At 46.6% G+C, this 25,205-nt stretch overlaps 2 protein-coding genes across 3 annotated transcripts in view; one reads left to right on the top strand and one right to left on the bottom strand.

Annotated features, from left to right (window-relative positions):
• The window catches only part of BORCS5 (BLOC-1 related complex subunit 5), a 90,608-nt gene extending 77,793 nt beyond the window's left edge, over positions 1-12,815 (top strand). For both annotated transcript variants that reach the window (XM_066361155.1, XM_066361154.1), the window contains exon 4: positions 12,051-12,815. In XM_066361155.1, the coding sequence (XP_066217252.1) occupies positions 12,051-12,281 (231 nt within the window). In that variant the 3' untranslated portion in view covers positions 12,282-12,815. The remainder of the gene's footprint in view (positions 1-12,050) is intronic.
• Positions 12,816-23,147: 10,332 nt separating this feature from the next.
• Positions 23,148-25,205, bottom strand: part of DUSP16 (dual specificity phosphatase 16) — an 88,596-nt gene continuing 86,538 nt past the window's right edge. The window contains exon 8 of the mRNA XM_066355529.1: positions 23,148-24,456. Within this exon, the coding sequence (XP_066211626.1) occupies positions 23,292-24,456 (1,165 nt within the window). The 3' untranslated portion in view covers positions 23,148-23,291. The remainder of the gene's footprint in view (positions 24,457-25,205) is intronic.

The following is a 25,205-nucleotide window of genomic DNA, read 5'->3' as shown; positions in this document are numbered from 1 at the left end:
CACGCCAGGCCGACGCTCTACCATTGAGCCAACCGGCCAGGGCTAACTAGTGTTTAAGGCATGACCTTCAAAGGTCTGCACGCAGAGCTACGCAGGGGTTCTTTCTTTTGACAGTACTGTAATATTCAAGACCTCGCTGGAGCCATTTTCCAAGGGTTTGACAGGACTTCCTGTACCATGTTTCCTCCCGTGAGACTTGGGGAGAGTGATCAAAGTGAAATCCATTGCTCACAGTGTTCCACAGAGAATCAGTGTCTGAATTGGCATTACCATTCATTCTGATCCCCTTAAAAAAGCCTGACTCTTGGGGACAACTGGCCAGGTGAGGCTGTTACTCTTTGCCTATCATCTCAAGCTGTGAATCTCCTTTAAATGACAACATCGTTAGATTCCTGTTGCTGCCTTTAAACATATCCTGGCATTGGTTGCTGCTTGTTTGACCTTTAGTTATAAAATGGATTGGGAGTGTTTAATGAAAACTAAAAATTTTGGTAAGAGGTAAGAGCATTGAGATATTGGGCTTCTTGCTGAAATACTGAGGGTAAGGCATTTCAAGAAAATTGTGTGTTCCTTTTTTTTTTTTTTTTTTTTTTTTTTTTTACAGAGACAGAGAGAGAGTCAGAGAGAGGGATAGATAGGGACAGACAGACAGGAACGGAGAGAGATGAGAAGCATCAATCATTAGTTTTTCGTTGCGACACCTTAGTTGTTCATTGATTACTTTCTCATATGTGCCTTAACCGTGGGGCTACAGCAGACCAAGTAACCCCTTGCTCGAGCCAGCAACCTTGGGTCCAAGCTGCTGAGCTTTTGCTCAAACCAGATAACCAGATGAGCCCACGCTCAAACTGGTAACCCCGGGGTCTCGAACCTGGGTCCTCCGCATTCCAGTCCGACGCTTTATCCACCACGCCACCGCCTGGTCAGGCATGTTCCCTTTCTATCTTACAAGTGACTCTGGTGTAAATTTCAGTTTGAGCCCTTACAATATAATTATAGTGCCCCCCTTGTCCCTTGGGCAGCCTTTCTTTTTGGTAAGAAATGCAGCTGGTCCCTTGGGTGGCAGGAAGTAGAGATGGGGGACTGGGCTTCTTCCTGGCTCACCGGGCTGCAAGGTCGGCTGCACACCACTTCCTTCGGCCCGGCCCCACACTTCCTTACACTAGCACTGCGCTGCCAAACGGCAGAAATCCTGGAAGAGGGCCCAATCAAGTTTATTACTTGCCTTTTGGAAACGTAGGCTTGTGTTTTTTGGCGAGGCATGAGCAAAGCCCAGTTATTTGACTGCTCTGAGATTTAACTCCATTCAGATTCTGGATACTGACATATGAGTATGTGTGAACAGCGGCCCCATTTCCCCCCGTTTGTCTGCCCTGGATGTGCCCCTAGACAGCTGGCTCTGCCAGCTTCCCCAGTACTGGCCACACGTGCCAGGTGCTAGAGCCCTGCTCCTCCTCCCCCAGCTCACTCCCAGTTGGCTACAGTGGGCACCGGTAGAAGCTCCGTGTAGCTGCCTCTGCCTCTGCCTCTGAGGAAGGGCAGAGTCACTGTTATCCGTAAGCCAGATGGTAAGCAGTGTTAAGGGCACATACGTTATAGAACCAGAGTAGGGTGAGGAAAAGATATCCCCTGTCCTGTATCTCTTTCAGTGAGGACAAGCAAGGAATTTTTAGCAAATCTGAACATTGCTGCAATGCTGAGAACAATGTCTGGTACAAAGTAACATTTAATAAATGTTTGTAAATTAATAATTTAATATATTCTTCAGTTATTTCATATAAACTTTCTTATTCTATTAGAGAAAATAAAGGTTATGAGAGTTGTATCGGGGGGTAGGCCAGACTGCAACTCGAAGTAGACTCAGAGATGTGTAATGGCTCAAACACAACAGAAGTCTATTTCTTGCTCATGTTCCAAGTGGATGTTTCTGGTTACTAGGTGACTCTCCTCCACTGACTTCGGGACTCAGGCTTCTCCCACCTGCGGTTCTGTCATCCCCAAAGACCACATGGTGATAGCATCCAGTCGCCAGAAGGAGAAAGAGATGGAATAGCACAGAAGGCAGGCTCTTAGCTTTAGTACCTGTAGTATTGTACATCACTGTGCCTAGTACGCAATCTCATGGCCAACTATAAAGGAGGCTGGTAAGTGTAGTCTATATGTGTGCCCAGGGTTATACTAAAATCTCTACCCAACTTAGAGATTAAGAACAGCTGGTGCAAGTTCCCGTGGTAAATTTCACTTGTTTTAAGTGTTCCCATCCGTGAAAACCCAGTGATATTAAGAAAACCCTTAAGCTTTTACCAGTAAGTGAAAAAGCAGGACTTTTTGACTCCCTGAGATAAGAATAGGTCTTTTACAACTTTGTGTTTCAAAAGCAATTCTTATAGGATGCAACCACACTTTTTTTTTTTTTTTTTTTACAGAGACAGAGAGAGAGTCAGAGAGAGGGATAGACAGGGACAGAGAGATAAGAAGCATCAATCATTAGTTTTTCGTTGTGCATTGCAACACATTAATTGTTCATTGATTGCTTTCTCATACGTGCCTTGACCACGGGCCTTTAGCAGACTGAGCAAAGCCAGCAACCTTGGGCTCAAGCTGGTGAGCTTTTGCTCAAGCCAGATGAGCCCTCGTTCAAGCTGGCGACCTCAGGGTCTCGAACCTGGGTCTTCCTCATCCTAGCCCGACGCTCTATCCACTGCGCCACCGCCCGGTCAGGCTGCAACCACACTTTTAAAAATAACTCTGAAGACCCCACAGTTCCATCTTTAAAATGCCAGCTCTACCTACTTTGAGGCTAACTTCCATACTCCCCCTTGATCACCTTTTTGTGAAAGGGGCCTTTTACCATGATCCCTGAGGATATGGATATGGTAGTAATGAAGGTAGACAGAGAGGCACAGTCAGGGGAGCCAAAGAGTGTACTTGCCCCCTCCCATCCCTCTAAAGAAGGAAAGCAGAGAGGAGGTCTTTAATTAGAGAGAGCGCAGAACAGAGACTTTTCAAGGAGACAGAAGATCTCCTGAGGTGTCAGTGTGCCTGAGTGCCTGAGCTGTGTCTTCACAGAAGCAGGGAAAGCTCTCTGAAGGGAGAGGCAGGAGTGCGATTTCTGCCCTGAGCTTTTGTTTCCCCTGATCTTTTCTTTTCCTGATTTGCGCCTTTCCGCCTTTCCATGTCACTCTCCAGCCCTTTTCTGGAGGGAGGAAGGGAGGGAGGGAAGGAGGGAGGGAGGGAGGGTAATCTGCCTGCTAACATATTTAGCTTTGGGAAGTGCTTAAAGGTTTTGAGATTTCTTTCCCACTCTCCCACCTAGACATAATTGCCAAGGGTAAAAGGCATAAGAGGCAAGTGATAAAATAATTGGAACAAAGTGATGCAATTCAAATTCCTCAGGTCCTAGTATCTCTCTGTAAGACCCAAATAAAATTTGTTCCTTTACTGAGACATTTAGATACATTGTTTGAACAAAGGAAAACTGGGTCACTTCAAAATGTCCACTATGTGGTAATCCATGCATTCAGTCGGTATTGTAACTAATGAAAACACTGGCGACAGTCTGCCCATTGTTTGAGGTTGAGCAACAGGAAATGGCAGACCAATAAGGAGCTAGAGAAGGCTTATGTAATTCCAGAAGGAAGCAGACACTGCACAATTTTGAGTGATAGCCTCATGTTTGTAGATTTAGGTCCACCTGAGCAGGCTTTATTCCTCATGGACATAGAGATGTTTGTTTGTTTTGTCCTTGTCGTTTGATTTTGACAGAAATTAACTGTAGATTTTTGCTTTCCTTATGGCCAGAAATGGTGTATTGAAAAACTTTGTTTTAGATGACAGTTTTCACACACAGTTATAATTCATCTGATGAGGTAGAACTAACTATGCAAAAGGAAATGTCACTGGCTGACTTAGTTGCTTGGGACAGTTGACAGTAATGTCATGTGGTGGCCTTTGGACTCAGGAGATGTGGAGTCCAGACCTGGGTCTGGCAGCATCAGCTGTGTAGACATAGGCAAACTGCTTAACCACTCTGGAGTAGTCAAGTCAAGTGAGGGGCTGGGATTGCATGTTCTCTCAGGCTTGCTGCCCTAAAATTCTGTGTTCTAAGCCCTTCGGGGAAGTCAGGGACCGTGAGATGCTTGTACAACTGAAAGGTCAGAGTACCAAGTGTACAAGCTGACTTGCCAGTGAAAATGTCATTCAAGTTTATCTGCTGATAGATAGTTTATCCCTTTGGTCTCCTCTCAGTTTTTGTTTTTATAAATGGACAAGTTCTCTGATAATTTGTTATTTTTTGCTACAAAATAATCAATCTTGGTTAGATTAGAAACAAAAGTATTCTTTCACTACACTTGAAAACTGTAAAACTTGCCATTTAAATTCATCTGTTAAGGATTTTGAAGAGTATTACACACATTGCTCAGCAGGATATGTATTTCAGGGACATGAATTGACACTTGAATTAGCTCTGTAGATAGGGAAGATTAGGCAGAAGATCATGGGTTTAAATTCTGGCTTCACTGCAGGCGCTGGCGGTGTGACCCTGGGCACATTCTGTGATCTCTGAATCCCCAAGTCCACGTCCTTTCTAACTTAAAGTTATGGGCCCTTGTAATATGTATCCCTATTTTGAAAAGATTACCTATACTTTGAAAGAGAAATCACATCAAGAATTTAGACATCTTCCACAGGATGACCCACCTGTCCCAAACCAGCATTAACGCTTACTTTATCAGAACATTTTATTTAACAAATTTTTTAAGCTTATTGAAGAAGATACTCACTAAAGCTCTTCTGTCTGCTTTCAGAATATTTTTTGAAAAAAAAATACATGCATGTAAACTTATATAGTTTTACTTTACCATGCTGGGTAACACGGAACAGTGGTAATCGTTACTCATTCTCATGGCTGAACACATAGACCAAAGGAAGGACCTGTAGGCAAATAATGATTTTACTATTACATAGTGTGAAATGTTTCTGTCAGGAACCTTTGGGATGAGTAATGTGATTCTGTTGTAAGTAGGCAGAAATTTAGAACAAAAATAAAACATGTCAGCAGAAACACACAATGGTGAACTGTCTGTCATCTGAGTGATTGGGAAAGCCTTGAAGGTGTTCAGTGCAGAAGTGAGTCATAACAACGAGCTCCCCTCCTCACAACAAAGCCATGTCGTGCTGTTTGGATACCTCAAAATGTCACCCCTTTTTTCCTGCCCTTCTGTACTAAATTTCTTACCTTGCTTTTCCATGTTTCACGTAAAAGAGGTTTCTAGACATGGTATCTGTTTCAGTTTATGTAAACTTCATAATCTGTGAAGCTTTTTTTTTTCTGGGGCTCTTGTGGGTGTTTTGTGTGTGTTACTGTCATCCTCAAATCAGCCCTGTGAAATAGGTAATATTATTATACCCAATTTAAGGGTGAAGAAGCTGAGGCTCAAAGAGGTTAAGTAACTGGTTCAAGGTCACAGGTAATCAATCATATGCAGAGCCAACATTTTGATCCACTCCTGTCTGACACTCGTGTCTTCATCTGCAAGCTGTGTATTACCTGGTCTTAAAGCTGCGGTGGCTCTTCAGCCTCACACTAATTATTCTGTTGCTTCTCTAGAAGCCCTCTCCTCTTCTGAGAGGAGCCCATTCCTTCAGACAGGCCTTGGAATGTGAACTATTGAGAATTTAAGCCAGTGGGTTTGGAAGCAGTGGAGTCCTATTCTGCCACTCAGTCCCGATGGGAGCATCCGTGAAACAGGTCCCGGCTGAGGTTGGGTGTGCACACTGTGTGGGTTTGGTTTCATGGACAGCCGCTTTTCATCTGACAGCAGTAAGTATCCGGAGACAAAGGATTGGACTCGGGATGACCTTGGTCATGAGCTGGAAGCCTCTAGGACCCTCCAAGGGGTGTGAGAACTGACCAGAATTTTGTCCCTTCCATACTGTGTCAGGCCTTCAGCAAGGATATTCTATTCAGACAATGTCTGGTTAACATCCAGCTACTTTTTTTATTTTTTCCTGATTGGTAGTCCAGTTTACTTAACAGCACCCTTGGATACAATCTTCAGACAAGTTTCACTGGTACTTCCTTGGGTCCTTTGTTCCAAGAGGCTCAGTCCCTCTCCCTGGCTGTCTCCTCGCCCACTGCTGGGCTCTTCACTGGCCCCTCTCCCTACTCAGTTGATGTTCAACTGATCAGTTGGAAGCTCACCTTCCTGGAAGGGATCTTGATTTTCCTTTTTAAAGATCTTAAAAGGTGCTTGGCCAGGCGGTGGCGCGGTGGATAGAGCGTCGGACTGGGATGCCGAGGACCCAGGTTCGAGACCCCGAGGTCGCCAGCTTGAGCGCGGGCTCATCTGGTTTGAGCAAAGGCCCACCAGCTTGAACCCAAGGTCGCTGGCTCCAGCAAGGGGTTACTCGGTCTGCTGAAGGCCCACGGTCAAGGCACATATGAGAAAGCAATCAATGAACAACTAAGGTGCAATGAAAAACTAATGATTGATGCTTCTTATCTCCCTCCGTTCCTGTCGGTCCCTGTCTATCCCTCTCTCTGACTCACTCTGTCTCTATAAAAAATAATAAAATTTAAAAAAAAGATCTTAAAAGGTAGTTTTTTTTCCCTTAGAAATTCAGTTAATGTTTTAGTGACACAGGCTCCAGGGCAGTTCTCTTGAAAGGATCCCAAATTTAGATTTTTTTCTTAATACTGAGTTGTAAGAGTTCTTTATATATTATTCTGGATATATCTATTATCAAATATATGTATAATGAATATTGTCTCTTAATCTGTGGCCTGTTGTATCATTTTCTTAATGGTATCTTTGAAAGAGAAGTTTAAAGTTTTGATGAAGATGAATTTAATGATTTCTTTTTTTTGATGGTTAGTGTTTTTTGAACTACAATATCCGTGCCTACCCCAAGATAATAAAGGCTTTTCCCTAATGTTTTCTTCTAGACTTTTTTTTTTCTTTTTTTACAGGGACAGAGAGAGAGTCAGATATAGACAGACAGACAGGAAGGAGAGAGATGAGAAGCATCAATCATCAGTCTTTGGTTGCAACATCGTAGTTGTTCATTGATTGCTTTCTCATATGTGCCATGACCGCGGGCCTTCAGCAGACTGAGTAACCCCCGCTCGAACCAGTGACATTGGGTCCATGCCAGTGAGCTTTTTGCTCAAGCCAGATGAGCCCGTGCTCAAGCTGGCAACCCCAGGGTCTCGAACTTGGGTCTTTCCGCATCCCAGTTGGATGCTCTATCCACTGTGGCACCGCCTGGTCAGGCTCTTCTAGAAGTTTTATCATTTTAGCTCTGTGATCCATTTCATGTTAATTTTTGTGTTTTGGGTGAGGTGTAGGTAGGGGCCCAGGTTTGGTTTTGTTTTTTTTCCCTGCATACATATCTATTTATTCTAGCAGTAACAGCTGAAAAACTTTCTTTTCGTCATATAATTACCTTGGAGCCTTTGTAAAAAAAAAAAAAAATCAATGTTCAAATGTACTTCTGCATTCTGTTCAGTTTCATTGATCTATATGTCTGTCTCTATACTAATACTACACTATTTTGACTACCATGGCTTACAGTAAGTCTTGATATCAAGTACTACAAATCTTCAAACAATGTTCTTTTTCAAATTTCTTTTGACCAGTCTACATGCTTAGAATCAGCTTATCAAATCCCTACAAAAAAAATGCCTTCTAGAATTTTGATTCAGATTGCCAAAATAAATTATTTTGGCAACAATTGACATCCTAATGGTATTGAATCTCCCAATTTGTGAACATGGTATACTTCTCCATTTTTGAGATATCCTTTAATTTTTCACAGCAGGGTTTTGTAATATTAGTATACAGGTATTGTACAAATTGTGTTGAATTTTTCCCTATGTATTTCATGTTGTTGATGTAATTCTAAATAGTATTTTTTTATTCCATTGTTTAGTTGTTCATTGCAAGTATATAGAAACACAGTTGATTATTGTAAATTGATCGTGTATCTTGAAACCTTGCAAAATTCACTTGTTTTATTAGTTTTTGGTAGATTCCTTAATTAAGATTTTCTAAATGAACTATCATGTCATCTTGAGATAAAGGCCTTTTTTTTTATTCCTTTCCAGTTTCTATCCTTTTCATTTCCTTTTGTGGGTTAGTTGTGCTGGCGAGTGCCCTGTTGAGCAGACGTGAGAGAGCTTCCCTTCCTTGTTCCTGATCCCAGGGGGGAGTGTCTTTCACCAGGACTGCCCTTAGCGTAGCTTTCTTACAGACACCCTTTAGCAGGTCGACTGTGTTCTTCTGTTCCTAGTTTGCTGACATTTTTCATAATTGTATTTGTTGAATGCTTTTTCTGCATCTATTAAAATAGATTATATGATTTTTAACCTTTATTCTGTTGAAATGGCAGATTACTTTGATTTTCATATGCCGCAAAAGCATGCATCCTTGAGATAACCCTCACTTGGTTAGGAAATACTCCCTTTTGTACATTGTTGGCTTTGATCAGCTAACGTTTTGGACCATTTCTGGGAGTGGATTGACCAGGGAGCACACAGGTTGCCCCATCCATAGAGGCTGCTTGGAACACAGTTGAGTGCATTCTGTGGAGAGCTGATGTTAGTAAGGCCTGCAGACACACCCATAAATAATCTCACCTCCTTTTTCACTTGTCCTTTGAAATGTACTCTCATGAAAAACAAGATGTAAATATATAGGACAAGGTTTGAAGTATGAGTTTGAGAGTAAATATTTAGTTCCTTGACGGCAGGGACTTTAATCTTACTCATTTCTATCAGTGAAAAAATGAAATTCAACTGGTGTTACAGAGACCCAAAATTATAGTGCCCTATACAGAATGGAAATTTCTTCTCTTCCATGCTTGGTACTGCTCTCAGCCACAAGAGTCCTCATGGACCCAGACTTCTCTAGCTTACTGCTCTGCCCAGCCAATGATTGGACCTTAGTTATTCCTGTGGTCTAAATGGGCTGCATCCACATGGCAGCAATAGCAGAGTGAGGGAAGGGACAGAGAGGGGGAGGGCAGTGTGTGCCAGCTAGCGGCTGCTGCAACACTTGCACGTGTACACTCCACTGACTAGAAACACAGTCATGCGGTCACAGCAGAGCAGGGCTATCGAGGCAAGAGTTGTGGAGAAGAAAGTCATTCTCTGTATTGGAAAATCTAATCTTTTTTTTTGTTTGTTTGTTTTTTTTTTTTTTCATTTTTCTGAAGCTGGAAACGGGGAGAGACAGTCAGACAGACTCCCGCATGCGCCCGACCGGGATCCACCCGGCACGCCCACCATGGGGCGACGCTCTGCCCACCAGGGGGCGATGCTCTGCCCATCCTGGGCGTCGCCATATTGCGACCAGAGCCACTCTAGCGCCTGGGGCAGAGGCCACAGAGCCATCCCCAGCGCCCGGGCCATCTTTGCTCCAATGGAGCCTTGGCTGCGGGAGGGGAAGAGAGAGACAGAGAGGAAAGTGCGGCGGAGGGGTGGAGAAGCAAATGGGCGCTTCTCCTGTGTGCCCTGGCCGGGAATCGAACCCGGGTCCTCCGCACGCTAGGCCGACGCTCTACCGCTGAGCCAACCGGCCAGGGCCTTTTTTTTTTTTTTTAAATTTTACAATGGTGTTTCTGGAAGTTCTTGAAACAAGGTTATTTACAACATTTCTCTTTCTGGGCCTGAGTTTCCTGGAAGAGTAAAGTTATTTAACAAAGAAGTGGAAAAGAAAAGTCATATTAACGTACACAGTAGGCTGTGTGGATGTGTATAGTTTATTTCCCAGTATCTACCTCCCTAGGACCTTGCATGGTGCACCCTAGTGTACTCAATAAATGTGTGTTGAGGCCTGACCTGTGGTGGCGCAGTGGATAAAGCATCAACCTAAAACGCTGAGATCGCCAGTTCTAAACCCTGGGCTTACCTGGTCAAGGCACATATGGGAGTTAATGCTTCCTGCTCCCACCTTCTCTCTCTCCCTCTCTCTCTCTCTCTCTCTCTTCCTCTCTTTCCTCTCTAAAAAAAAATAAAATAAAAAAGAAACTGCCAAAAAGGCCCTGGCCAGTTAGCTTAAGTGGTAGAGTATCTTCCCTGGCGTGCGGGAGTCTCGGGTTTGATTCCCAGCCAGGGCACACAGGAGAAGCGCCCATCTGCTTTCCACCCCTCCCCCTCTCCTTCCTCTCTATCTCTCTCTTCCCCTCCCGCAGCCAAGGCTCCACTGGAGCAAAGTTGGCCAGGGCGCTGAGGACGGCTCCATGGCCTCCGCCTCAGGCACTAGAATGGCTCCAACTGCAGCAGAGCAATGCCCCAGATGGGCAGAGTATTGCCCTCTGGTGGGCATGCCGAGTGGATCCCAGTCAGGCGCATGCAAGAATCTGTCTGCCTGCCTCCCCTCCCCTAGCCCCACCCCTGCTTCTCACTTTGGAAAAAAATGCAAAAAAAACCCCAAAAAAACCCACCTGCCCCCCAAGATGTGTGTTGACTATGTATATTATATTTATGCTTCTAGAATCTTTGTGCCAAAAATAGAAATAGGAAAGGTGAGTAAAGATAGGTCCCAGATTGTCAAAATAGTAAGATGCAGAAATGCATTAGATACTGACTTTACTGCTAGGGTAGGTCTGTGCTGGGGTTCAGGGACACATACGGAGACCGGGAGTAGGGACTAGGGACCAGGGACACATACGGAGACCGGGAGTAGGGACTAGGGACCAGGGACAGCGTTTTCTCAAGAGCCCAGGACGTGAGGAACAGATATCACCAATCATATCCTTCCAGGTAAGACTTTAAAGTCTTACTTGTACCAAATTGAGACTTTCTTGCAGCAATCAGAAAGAATGGGAAAAGATTTAAAAGGCAGTGACTTTTCCATCATGTACTTTGATGTTCTTTAATGCCAAGCCATGTACCAACTAAAGGTCCACTGTCCTGATTAGGAAAGGAAGAGTAAAAGGAAGGTGCTGGGCAGAGGAGATCTGGGTCTAGTCTTGATTCTTTTGTCCTGAGACCTTGGAGGTCACTCATCCTGAAGTTTCGTCTTCTGTGGTCTTTTTCTTTCATGGACTGTTATGGAATTAACTCTGAAAAGACACACATGCTTGAATGATATATTCTCACCTGAGCGTGAGACATGATGTGGCTTCTGAACTGAGGGTCTGGCCGCGTTACACAAGGTGGAGGGGAGTGTGGAGTGTGGAGGGAAGTGTATGCCATTTGACAAATGCCCCGCTAAGATGCTTGTAACAACGGTCCGATCCGGTATATCGGGGACGGGCTGACTGCCAGGGGCCTTAGAGGTGATAGGTTAGCACATTAGAGGCCATTTCAGATAAGCACCCGAGATGCTGTCGAGTGTTGTGTGGAGATTGAGGGGAAGGGAATGCCCCTGCCCAGAGAAATGTGACCACCTGAGGTGCTGAATTCTGGAGCAGGCTGTGCGACAAGCTGTGCTGGTTCTTTTTTTTTTTTTTTCTGAAGCTGGAAACGGGGAGAGACAGACAGACTCCCGCATGCGCCCGACCGGGATCCACCCGGCACGCCCACCAGGGGGCAACGCTCTGCCCACCAGGGGGCGATGCTCTGCTCCTCTGGGGCATCGCTGTTGCGACCAGAGCCACTCTAGCGCCTGGGGCAGAGGCCAAGGAGCCATCCCCAGCGCCCAGGCCATCTTTGCTCCAATGGAGCCTCGCTGCGGGAGGGGAAGAGAGAGACAGAGAGGAAGGAGAGGGGGAGGGGTGGAGAAACAGATGGGTGCTTCTCCTGTGTGCCCTGGCTGGGAATCGAACCCGGGACTTCTGCACGCCAGGCCGACGCTCTACCACTGAGCCAACCGGCCAGGGCCTGTGCTGGTTCTTATGAGGAGCAGGAGACGGTTATCTCTTAGTCTTCCTCTAAAGACAGTTCTGGGGCCACAGTTGATAAAGTTCTGTTCATGAAGGGTGTTTTTAATCCCCCAGTGTGTCCCATAGAGCCAGTTTCCACCCAACCTGTGCAGATCACCTGACACTCTTGAGGGGCCCTATTTGAATAGATTAATGCATCTCATTTCTTTTCTTTCTAGATGGATCTTTCTGTAGAAACTCTCTTTAGCTTCATGCAAGAGCGCCAGAAAAGGTACGCAAAATATGCAGAGCAGATCCAGAAAGTCAACGAAATGTCCGCCATCCTCCGCCGCATCCAGATGGGCATAGACCAGACCGTGCCCCTGATGGAGAGGCTCAACAGCATGCTGCCCGAGGGCGAGCGGCTGGAGCCCTTCAGCATGAAACCAGAGCGCGAGCTCCAGCTGTAGCGCCGCTCCTCCCGCCTCCAGGCTTGCGTGCGCGGGGACGGCGGGCACCACCAGTTCCGAGGACATTTCGAACCAGTCAGATGACGCGCTGGGGCGCCGCTCCTCCCGCCTCCAGGCTGGCGTGCACGGGGACGGCGGGCACCACCAGTTCCGAGGACATTTCGAACCATTCAGATGACGCGCTGGGGCTCGAAGCTGGTGGAAGGGGATGTGACGCTGTCCACCGGCCTCCGCCCTGCCTCCCCCCCTCCTGGATGCAGCTCCCTTTGCAACATGAACCGCACTGATCCTGATAACTGCAGTTGCAATGGTTTTATTAGGACTTCTTTACATAACTCTGCCTTGGAAATTATTTTTATTTTCTTTAGATTTTTTTAAATTGAGAGTATATATTATCTAGTTTAGCTTGTGGAGTGAAAATATGGAGAGAAGGGCAGAAATCTCTTAAGCTGCTCTGTGTCCTTGATGCCTCCGTGCAGTTTTACTCGAGGTTCCCTGGTTTACGGGTTGTAAACATAAAGATTTCATTCAGTCCAGGCCTGTGTGTGGTCCCTGTCCCTGCCCTGGGTCCGCCTGGCAGGTCTTTCTCCGGCACCCTCTCCCTGCCCGGCTGAAACACTTACTTCTGCGGTGCCAGGCTCTGTGTCCCACGTCATGTCAGAAATGGACGACCCCCTTTCTGCACCCTCACTGGACTCCTCTCCCACTGACCGCCGGTGTCCTTGCACATAGTTCCGGTTTGTTTTCATACATCCGCGCTGGCAGGTGGTAGCCAGCACTTTCTTTCTGACCTGGTACACCTGTGGTGCGGCCAGGCACTGCCAGCCCGCCGGAGAGCGCTCATTCAGTGGGCATTATGGAGCCCATTCGATGTGCCAGACATTGGGCCAGGGACACAGAGGTGGCTAGAGTCCCTATCCTTCTTTTCTGAAGACAATAAGCTCGAAATGTTGAATTTCTCTGGGAGTTTAGGAAATGAAGCAATTTGAGTAACTACAGAAGTACTTCGTGCAATACTTTACACATCATAAATGTTCTCATGAAAGAAAAGACTGAAGACGGAAAGAAATGGAGTGTGGGAGCAGAGCAAGCAGGGACAGAGACGGGCTGGGGAGAAGGGCAGGCCTGGGGCCGGGGAGAAGGGCAGCCCTGGGGCCGGGGAGAAGGGGAGCCTGGGGCCGGGGAGAAAGGGAGTCTGGGGCCGGGGAGAAGGGCGGCCTGGGGCCGGGGAGAAGGGCAGGCCTGGGGCCCTTCGGGGAGAAGGGCAGGCCCGGGGCCGGGGAGAAGGGCAGCCCTGGGGCCGGGGAGAAGGGCGGCCTGGGGCCGGGGAGAAGGGCAGCCCTGGGGCCGGGGAGAAGGGCAGCCCTGGGGCCGGGGAGAAGGGCAGCCCTGGGGCCGGGGAGAAGGGCGGCCTGGGGCCGGGGAGAAGGGGAGCCTGGGGCCGGGGAGAAGGGGAGCCTGGGGCCGGGGAGAAGGGGAGCCCTGGGGCCGGGGAGAAGGGCAGGCCCGGGGCCGGGGAGAAGGGCAGCCCTGGGGCCGGGGGTCACGCAGGTCTCGTGATGCTCCCTTGAGTCCTCCAAACCTCACAGGTGTTTTCAGTGTCAAAAACTGCCTACAATATAGAAGATTAAAATTGATCTCAATTAACTTAGCACATATCTCAGATAAACCTCATCTGCTTCTTAGATTTAAATTTTTTTTCAATCTTGGATTTTAGTCAACCCAGAATAAAATGTAGGACGTAAACAGCATGAAAACAGAATGCAGAGAAGGATGGATTACTCTCTTCTGAATGACAGAAGGAATGTGAATATTCTAAGCTAAATGGAAAAAAAAATGTTAAAAATCAGAGGAAGGCCTGACCTGTGGTGGCACAGTGGGAAAAGCATCGACCCGGAATGCTGAGATCGCCAGTTTGAAACCCCGGGCTTGCCTGGTCAAGGCACATATAGGAGTTGATGCTTCCTACTCTTTCCCCTGTTTTCTCTCTTTCCTCTCTCTCTCTCTCTCTCTCTCCCCTCTCTAATAAAAATGAATAAACAAAATTTAAAAATAAAATAAAAACTTTAAAAAATCAGAGGAAAAAAAAACAACAGCTTCTAGGATTTCCTGAGGACCAAAAAACAGTATCAAGATTGTTTATTCCCTCGGAGCTGAAAAGACAAGTTGGAAGCCAGAGGCCAGAGAAGAGGCCAGAGCAGCACTAACCCTTTCAGCTCTCGGCCGCTGTGCCTTTCTCCTCCCATCACTGAGGAGGGTGCAGACACCCCGCTGAGCCTGAGGACTGGTCTGAGGAAGCCATGGAGGAACTGGAAGCGCGAGCTAGGGGCAGGAAGCTCGACCCTTCACCTCAGTTGAGCCTCACTGGTGAAAGGAGTCTGTTTTAATAATGCCTTTTCATAGTCAGGATTTTAATGGGGCTGTTAACCATTTCTAGAGCAATTCATTAGAGAGTTCAGACCAAGGAAGATGTTCTGTAACTTAGAAACCTAGGAAATACCTAAGGTTATTCTGGGAAACGTCATGGAGAAGACAGCAGCACTGACTGAAGAACCCATCCCCCCACGGATGTGCAGTACCCCTTCTTTCACGTCTTAAATTTCCATATAACTGAGGCTCTAGTTCTGGACTAGATTCTAATCCATTGCTCTTTCTCTGCATACCGTTTCATGCTATTTGTTTCACAAAACATTTTCATATTTAATATGGCTATACTAGATCTCACCTCTTTATTTTCTAACTTCATTTTCTAAATCTTCAAATGGGCAGAAAAATGGAAAAAATAATACAAAGAATAATCATATTCCCTTCACTTAGGCTGATAGTAAGTGGCATTTAAAAGTCATCACCATCACTGTCTCTTTTTGAGTTTCAGTAGACAGAACCCATCTCTGAACACAAGGACATACTTGTCACTTTCAAAGAAGGAAGGACTGGTTGACAACAGGGCTACAGAAAAGCTCAGGGCTCAGCTGCCATTCCCCTCACTGCACTTAATACAGTTTATATAATAAAACGAATTAGCCTGACCAGGCAGTGGCACAATGGATAGAGCGTCGGACTGGGTCCTGGAGGACCCAGGATCAAGACCCCAAGGTCTCCAGCTTGAGCACGGGCTCATCTGGTTTGAACAAAAAGCTCACCAGCTTGGCCCCAAGGTTGCTGGCTTGAGCAAGGGATTACTCGGTCTGCTGTAGCCCCACGGTCAAGGCACATATGAGAAATCAATCAATGAACAACTAAAGTGCCACAACGAAGAATTGATGCTTCTCATCTCTCTCCATTCCTGTCTGTCGGTCCATATCTACCCCTCTCTCTTTTTGTCTCTGTCAAAAATAAATAAAATAAAACGAATTACACAAAACATGGCATAAACTTAGATTTGAGTTTTAAGTAGAGTAGATAGGCTACTTTTATTACTGGGGAACAGCAGAGAATAGGTAAATTTAATTTTTTTTTTTTTTTTTTTTTTTTTTTATATTTATGAAGCTGGAAACGGGGAGAGACAGTCAGACAGACTCCCGCATGCGCCTGACCGGGATCCACCCGGCACGCCCACCAGGGGCGATGCTCTGCCCCTCCGGGGTGTCGCTCTGCCGCGACCAGAGCCACTCCAGCGCCTGGGGCAGAGGCCAAGGAGCCATCCCCAGCGCCCGGGCCATCTTTGCTCCAATGGAGCCTTGGCTGCAGGAGGGGAAGAGAGAGACAGAGAGGAAGGAGAGGGGGAGGGGTGGAGAAGCAAATGGGCGCTTCTCCTATGTGCCCTGGCCAGGAATCGAACCCGGGTCCCCCGCACTCCAGGCCGACGCTCTACCGCTGAGCCAATCGGCCAGGGCCGGTAAATTTAATTTTTAAAGAATTCTAGTTAATTGAATATTTATGGTTTGTAGTGGTTTTGCAATATTGTGCACGTGCACTTGGCTAACTTGTACTATTTTCCAGAATTTCTTTCCCTGCTGATCTCTGGCTAGGTGCGGCTACAAGAGAACTGCGCGTGGGAGTTTTCGGGGGAAGTAATGCAGTGACCATGCTCCCTTGCTGGAAGGTGCCGTCGGTCAGGCCCTGCTGCATCTCATGCACATTTCACAGACCTTGTGGGCAACGGCTGGGCCCCCAGCTTCTCCAGCTCCCAGAGAACTCTGCCTGCTGTTCTTCCCAATCCTGGGCCACATGACACCAACATCTTCAGATAGTCTGCAGCAGGGAGGACGAGGGCTTAGGAGAGGCCAGCGTGGTCCTGGCGAGACAGATGCTGGTTTCGGTCTCGTTGCTCGCAGGTTTCAGTTGTGCTGGCTGTCCCCGACTCAGAGCCAGCGTCTTGCCCCACCACCTGCCCAGTGACTTCAGGGAAAGAAAAAAAAGCTGAATTGGGACACTAACTGCCTAAGGTCAGTCCCTTTAACAACTCCCCTATTCTATATCATTCCTAGTGGTTCTTCCCTGATAACCTGGTGTTACCCATCCTTTCCTGTCTCATACTTTACTTTTTCCAATGGATTCTGGGCACTTGAGTGACTTATTATTTCAAGATAGTTATGCTAGCTGTCTGCTAGTTAATACTTGATGCCCTATCTGCCCTGTAGGACGGTGTGGAGGAGCCCTGGCTGGAAGTTCTAGCCTTACCTTCGGTAAGTCATTCAAATTTCCCCAAGGCTCAGTATCCACCTCCCTACAGCATGAGCTGGTCTGGATGGGCTCGCAAGCCCCTTCCAACTCTAAGATTCCCAGTGTGCAATTCTAATCTTTTGCTCTTTAGCAATGATGACCATCTTCACCTGTTGTTGCTGAGTAGTGGCCCTAGGTCTTGGGGTAGGGACTTCAAAATCCTGTGTTCCCAAGGGAGAGTTCCTTTCCTTCTTTTTGTTAATTATAAATTAGGCATCCAGTGACTCCTTTCTTTTAAGAATGTTTTGCTTGTCAGTTTTTTCATCTGTATTTATGAACACTATCAAACAGGCCCCTGTACATGCAGTCTCCTTGTTGTACTAGCTGAGGTAGGTCGGTAGAAGCTGGCCTTTACTCTTTGTATTATATGTATTTAAATTTATAACAGATGAGCTGTGGGGTTCAAAGCAAGTGATATAGGTCTCATGAGTACCATTATATAGGTTTCATGTCTTCGTTTCCCTCAAAGTTTTCTGTTTTAGTAACGGAATTATATTCTCTGCCAGTGTCTGATGAAATGAGTTTTGAGGACTTCATACTGAGATACTGGAGTGCACTTAGGAAATGAGGGTTGGTTTTTTTTTGTTTTTTTATTCTCTAGGTTTTTCTTTACTTTTTCCTCTGACATATGAAAAAGGTACATTATAGGTTACATAAACCAACAGCTCTGGGGACCAACATGCCACTGTTCCTTCGGGGTGGAGCTGTAGAATTATTTAGCTGGCATTTCCCTTAGCAAGTCGCAAAGCAAAACCAGGAATCTTCAGGAATTGAGGGCTGTGAGCAGACACTGTATTAAATTCCAGACTGAAAAGCTCCTCTTCCCAGCTGTTCATCCCTCAGCTAAACCAGATGTATAGTGCTCCGTGGGAAACTACTTATGTCGTGATACTAGAAATTGTAGAGTGAAGTAGAAGTTTGTCTTAATCATGAGAGAAGTATTTTTGCTTTCCTTGCCCCCACCCTGACTTTCATTCCTCTCTTAAGAGCTACATAGTGCACCAGGGGGATGTCACAGTTCACTCATTTATAATAAATAACACTTAACTTCTTGCACACATACAAGGAAGGTATTCAGACGTCATGGCCACAAAAGGGAAAAGTAACCAGACAAAATTATTCACATTTCAAACCAAAAAACCAAAAATTTTTTTTTTTTTTTTTTTTCATTTTTCTGAAGCTGGAAACAGGGAGAGACAGTCAGACAGACTCCCGCACGCGCCCAACCGGGATCCACCCGGCACGCCCACCAGGGGCGGCGCTCTGCCCCCCAGGGGGCGATGCTCTGCCCATCCTGGGCGTCGCCATATTGCGACCAGAGCCACTCTAGCGCCTGAGGCAGAGGCCACAGAGCCATCCCCAGCGCCCGGGCCATCTTTGCTCCAGTGGAGCCTTGGCTGCGGGAGGGGAAGAGAGAGACAGAGAGGAAAGCGCGGCGGAGGGGTGGAGAAGCAAATGGGCGCTTCTCCTATGTGCCCTGGCCAGGAATCGAACCCAGGTCCTCCGCACGCTAGGCCGACGCTCTACCGCTGAGCCAACCGGCCAGGGCCCAAAAACGTTTTTAGCAATTGATCTGGTTGGCTCCTCATCTAGCCAGTACCTCTTGTGGAATGCAGGTGTGTGTGCATGCATCCATCACTCTTAGGAACTTGTTCTGGGCCATCAGTGCCACTCTAAGACCTAACAGCATTTACTAATGACTCAGTTTTTCTTCACCAATCAAGGCATATGCCTACTGCTACCTTTCCTTATATTGTAAGGCATGATTTATGTTGAAAGCTTTTGTGAACCAAGTACTGTTAATTCAGTCTTTGAAACTGTCCTAATTGCCCTGACCAGAGGACCCAGACCATATCTGCACTAATCGGAAGGTACCATGTGCAAGTGACACTGCTTCTCCAGGGTTACATTCTGCATTTTCTGTGGGATAGCACTTCAACCTGACTAGTAGTTTAGTTAGAACTAAAGGAATGAAACTTGTTTTTACATAAACTCGGTTGATGCCTATGCACATAAATGACAATACGATTGACTTGTAAACATCTTCCAAGAAGGTGCTGTAATTTTCCAGTTGATTTTGCGATGCGTTAAAGATATAACCAGTATAATTATGCTGTCCAAGGATGAATAGGCCCCACAGAATACTAGAAATAACTTAATTCCCTCTTCCATTTATAGAAACAGAAGGGTAATATTCAGAGAAAAGCAGAAAAGCTCCGAGACAAATTTTGTTTACTAGACCCCTGAAAAATTCCTACCTAGTGTCAGAAAAACAAAACCAGACAGGAGAATTTAAAATAAAATGGCAGTGAAGGTTTTAAGGATAAAAATGGTTTTGCCAACTAATCCCACTATGAACACCTTACTCATCATATCTAGAACTTGTTTTCCCTTACTCTAAGCCCTGGTCACATTTTAGTTGTCAGCCTGCTCAGCCCCCCAAATCTGTCTGCGTTTAAACTAGTCACTGGTTTGACCTCAGGCCTTCCCAGCACCTACACCCTGGAATAGCTGCTCCCTCCTCCGCCATCTCCAAGCAGGTTTATCCTGCACCCCTTTGTTCTTGCCCCACAGCCACCTCCACTTTTCTGCAGGGCCCTGGCCAAGACAGCTCTAGTCTTCACTCACCCAGTCCACTCACCATTCTATTTTGAGCTAAATCCTCTTTGACATAAGAGCAGGACAGGTTCCACCACAGCTCCCTTCACAACTTGGACATTACTGTTCCCATCAAGTTTAAATTTTTCTTACTTTTAAATTTTCTTAAATCTAACTTTACCTCAGAACCTTTCACAACCAACTTAAATGACATCACCTGTGATTCTTAGCATCCTTATTCCACCATCTGTTTGCATTGAAGGTAAATGTATTCCTTCAATGCACAAATATTCACTCACAAACTAGTGAGACTAAGCTTCCAGTCTTTTTTATTTTTGTATTTTCTGAAGTAAGAAGCGGGAAGGCAGAGACTGACTCCCACATGTGGCCAACCGGGATCCACCCAGCATGCCCACCAGGGGGCGATGCTCTGCCCATCTGGGGCGTCGCTGCTGCAACCAGGGCCATTCTAGCTCCTGAGGCAGAGGCCATAGAGCCGTCCTCAGTGCCCAGGCCAACTTTGCTCCAATGGAGCCTCGTCTGCAGGAGGGGAAGAGACAGACAGAGAGGAAGGAGAGGGGGAGGGGTGGAGAAACAGATGGGCGCTTCTCCTGTGTGCCCTGGCTGGGAATTGAACCCGGGACTCTTGCACGCCAGGCTGATGCTCTACCACTGAGCCAGCTGGCCAGGGCCTAAGCTTCCAGTCTTTTAATTCATCATGTCCAGTGTCATTTATAAGCAGAGAGGTCATTAGATGTACATGGTAAGAATGGAAAACTGAACTTTAATAACTGTTCTTCCTTGGTTTTTCCTACAGGAATTATAACATTTACATACATCATATATATTAAAATGTACCACAGATGTGTATCTGGTCTTTTTCTTCCCACCCTCTATGTGTTCTGGACACTGTCGGTCAGGTAGATGTGAAAGCAAAGGCTGGTGTGAAACTGCTAATGACCTGTGTTCCATGTGAATGCAGAGCATGTAATATCCCTGATGACCTCACCATTTTATTTTGAGCTAAATCCTCTTTGACATAAGAGCAGGACAGGTTCCATCACAGCTCCCTTCACAACTTGGACATTGCTGTCCCATCAAAGTTTATAGCTGCAAAGAGAGGTCCTTTATCACATTTATGTATAAACAGGTACCAGTTTTGATTTTATTTCATCGTATTAACACACATGACATATCACATGAGAAATGCACAATTTACCCATTAGACAGCCTGCCTTATTCCAAAGGAACACTATATTCATATTAAACATTTATACAATCTTTCCACCTAACTTTACAGATGTCCTAAACCATTTCCCAGAATTTCTCACACAGAAGTCTAGCTTAGCCCTTTATAATCACCGTCTGTGTCCTCCTAGGAGACTCCAGGGCTTCCCCTAGGAGCGCATGCTGAAGAGGGCCGGCCACCATGCCCCCACAGCGCCCAGGCAGCTCCAGGACTGGCGTCTCGGACTGCCCGTTCAGCACAGTCATCTTGATCCCAAGAACTGATTACTTGATATTGACGATCAAGGACTAAAGGGTGTAGTGTATGACTACATCACAGTCACAAGAAAGAAGGGAGGGGCCCATGGTGGGTGAGAAATCCCAGTGATGGAAGGCAACTTTCTGCCCAAATAGCTCATCTGAACCAAGTCCCTTAACCCTCCTGAAGCGTACTCAACATTGCAGCCACTGCTTCCATTTCTTAAAAACGTTCAACACTTGTGACGGAACTGAAAGCAGTGAACTGTTACACATTGGTGTGTGTGTACATAACGCATCAAAAATTACTGTGTGAGACCTTGAGGATGTCTGATTACACCCCAAATTTAAAAGTATAAAGACAAATGAACTCAGATGACTTAACAGGACTTCTTCAGTACGGTAACAGTGCCCTCCCGTGCCAGCTCTGCTTCACCTAGACCCACGTCACAGCACAGCGTCCGCGTGTCGCCAGTCATGCTCATTGTTACAATCAAGTCAGTTCTGAATCATATTCTATGCTGGTGTTTAGCAGTCACCATAGGAAACATTAAGTCACATCCTAGTCAAAAGAGTGTCCATTTCTCAAACATAGGAAAACCTGAGATGTGAGTCAGCAACTAGCTACATTTACAGTAAAGAACAATGACACAACAACACCGCCCTTCCCAAAAAAAGCTGCTGACGTAAATTAAGGCTTCAAAAGAGGGTCATACTGTAGCTGAGAAAACCCAAGCCAGGAAGTTTAAAAGCAGATATGTACTATCACTTGTGTGTTCTAATCACCTCCAGTTTTCAGCTGCCAGGATGGATTCCAGTGACTGCAGGTCCGGGACTGAGAGACCACGTGGTCCCGTCCCACTTTGATATGTCCTTTCTACTAAAAATGCTGAGGGTATTTTCTCAGTATAGCTTGGCTGTGGCTTCCCACTCTGCTCAAAATTCAACCATCTTGACCTCACCTTCCTATACTGTTTTATTGTGAACAAACTCTGAAATTCCTTACGTACTAAAGCCTATCTCAGCCTGATTAGTTAATCTGAAAGTCTAAGGAAATTACAGAAATAATACCCTCATCACATGCTAAGGGGGAGAAGACACTGAGAAACCAGTTTCTTGCCTCTCTGCAGCAATTTTACAAACTTCTTTCATCTTTCTATAGTTTTTTCTCCCTCTTGGTAACTTCCCTTAAAAGTCTACCTTATTGTTACACTTTCACAAAATGTATCTGAGCAGGGAAACAAATGGAAAACATCTCCTCTGGCTGCTGCTCTGCTACCAACCCAAACATCTGGCTTTAAACCAAGTTCACCTTTATTTAAAGGATTACCAATCCCATTTTGAACAACTCTTTGATTTATAAAAAGGGAAGCCAACTTGGTTAGTCTCCCAACCTTAGCTTAAATCATTATGCTGCCAGATTCCTGGCTGTCACATGGAATCCTAGATGGTTTCCTTCTCTTTCATCTTAAAGCTGGAAGAAGGAAAGAAAATATTAACTACCTCCATCCAGGACCAACTGGACATTTGTGCATAGACAGTCTGAATGGGTCTGAAAGTGTGACTAGCTACCTACCTATATTCACGGTGCCGAGAAAACGGGCTACCAGATGTGGTAGTGGTGAAAGCCCCAACTTTCTGTCTGAGGTACTGGGTTTGCTATAACGTAGATCTTGGCAAGGCCCCTAACGGTCTGAACCGGAGAATGATGCTCGAACCACTCAGCTGTCCATTGAGCTTGGATTTGTACATCAGCTTTGGATGTGATCATTTCTCTTGGATTTACCATTAGGTTCTGTCCCTAGTAGGGTCTACCCACCCGACCCACAAGCTGGCTCAGTCTCAGCGCTAAGGTGCACTATGGAAGGACGGGACGAAGACTAGTATTTGAGATCTCTGTAGCACAACATGGAAACGGGAGAGGATATGTCCTCCAACACCAAACAGAACTGGACTTAGTAAGAACGAGAGGATGTGCAATTCATTGCATATAACTGTGTTCTCTGTCTACGGGGAACTCGAGCATCTGCCTTTTGTTGAGAGGAGTATTAGCTGGTCTCTCAGACGCAGGTGTTGAGAACAATTCTGTTGATTCATCTTTTGCTTTTACACCGTAGCTCCATTCTCCAAAAATATATATGTATGTACATACATATATATATACACACATATATGTGTATATATATTTTTTTTTTCAGATTTACAGGGAACTTTTTTTTTTGTGAACAAAAAAGACCTGTCAGTCCAGTCACAAGTGTCTTCTCAGGAGACCTCAATGATTTCCATGCTGCCTGAGAAGCTCGACTGGCTGCCCACCTTCCCCAGTTCTTCCCGCGACCGGCTCTCGGACATGATGCTCTCTCCAAACTCCATCTGGCAGCTTCTGCGTTTAAACTGCTTCTCAAAGGGGCTCTCCTCGTGCCAACTCCGCCGGGAGTCAGCCCTGTCGCTGGGCTTCTGCCGCCTGCGCACAGAGTAGACTTGGTCGCTGCACGTGGGCAGCTGGCTGCAGCTGTAGGCAGAGTAACCGGCGTTACCGCCGTAGATGGCCGAGGCAGAGTAGAAGTGAGAAGACTCTGTTGCAAAATACCAGCTATTAGCCAAGGAAGGGGTGGAGGTCTGGGGAGCCAAGATATCCGAGTGCCAGCCCTTGAGGCCCAGCCCAGCAGCAGACTGTGCGAGGTGCTGCTGGCTGGTGGAAAGACCGAGAAGGAAGTTGGCGTGGTAGTTGTCCTCCACACTCCCACTCCGGTGCAGCGGAGACAAGAAGGACCTCTGGGTGGCGCCACTACTGCCGATTCTTCCTGAATGCAACCGCTTGCTCTGGCTGTCTAAAGGCCTGGCAGTCTGGGGCTTCTTGGGGATGCTGGCTTCCTCCTTATCTGGACTGCTTTCTGGAGTCTGCTCCGAGACTTCCTCAACTGGAGAGAACTGGCAGAGCTTGTTAGGCCCGTCCAGAGTTGAGGAAGTTTTGTAGTAGTCCAGAGCATCTTCTGATGAGGAGAAACCATGCAAAGATGCCGCCATACTGGCAGAGTACGAGACCGACTTGATATCCAGAGAGAAGGAACGCTTGAGCTTATTGCTGTCTTCCAGCTTGTCCGAGGACAGGCGGAGCCCACTGAGTGCCTGTACCAGTGGGCTGTCCTCTAGCAGTGACGGCTGGGTGCTGGGCACACTGGCAGGGTGCCCTGCTGCCTCTGAGGTAGCAGAATTGGCACAGGGTGGACTGAGGGACATCTCGCTTTTCTGTCCACCCTCTGAGACTGCAGGGACAGGTTCATTTGGCTTCTCCAGGTGCAGCAGCTTGAGTTTGCTCTTTGGCCCTGATGCTCCAGTCTGGTTCTTAATCTTCTTCTCATAGTCGAGGAGTTGGCCCAAAAAATTGAAGTTTGGAGATATAGTAGGTCTTTTTTCTTTCACAAATCTATGAAGAGAGGAAAGAAACAAAACAAACCCTGAATTTTATGGCTACACCTTAATTTTAAGAATATTAGGACCCCTGGCCAGTTGGCTCAGCGATAGAGCATCAGCCTGGTGTGTGGAAGTCCCGGGTTCAATTCCCGGCCAGGGCACAAAGGAGAAGCACCCATCTGATTCTCTGCCCCTCCCCTCTCTCGGTATCTCTCTTCCCCTCCCGCAGCCAAGGCTCCATTAGAGCAAAGTTGGCCCGGGCGCTGAGGATGGCTCCATGGCCTCTGCCTCAGGCGCTAGAATGGCTCTGGTTGCAGCAGAGCAACACCCCCTGGTGGACATGCTGGGTGGATCCTGGTCGGGCGTATGCGGGAGTCTGTCTCTCTGCCTCCCCACTTCTCACTTAAGAAAAAAAGACTTTCATATATGATGTAAGGGTGCCTTCTGCCTGGCTCTACCTGGCAAAAGAGGGACTTGGGAAGACGAGCTGGATGAAGGAAGGAGGAGCTTTTGCAGACAAACGGGAGACCCAGCTCCTCCACCTCCTCTCAATGAAAGCTATTCAGGCAGCTCGTTTCTTTTGTCTCAATTTGAAAAGTCCCCATACAGGTCAGCTTCATGCATGTATATTTAATGATTCCTAATTACATGAAAACTAACCACCACTGTCCACTAAGACACGCAGAGAACTTAGGTCTCCAGTTACTGAAGCAACGCCAGGCCTTGCTGTGTGTGCTGTGGCCGCTTGCCTGCCCTCCATTT

This window comes from Saccopteryx leptura, chromosome 1 (assembly GCF_036850995.1).
Source record: "Saccopteryx leptura isolate mSacLep1 chromosome 1, mSacLep1_pri_phased_curated, whole genome shotgun sequence".
NCBI classification, from domain to species: Eukaryota; Metazoa; Chordata; class Mammalia; order Chiroptera; family Emballonuridae; genus Saccopteryx; species Saccopteryx leptura.
Note: the sequence above shows the minus strand (reverse complement) of the source record. Positions and strands in the feature narration are given on the sequence as shown.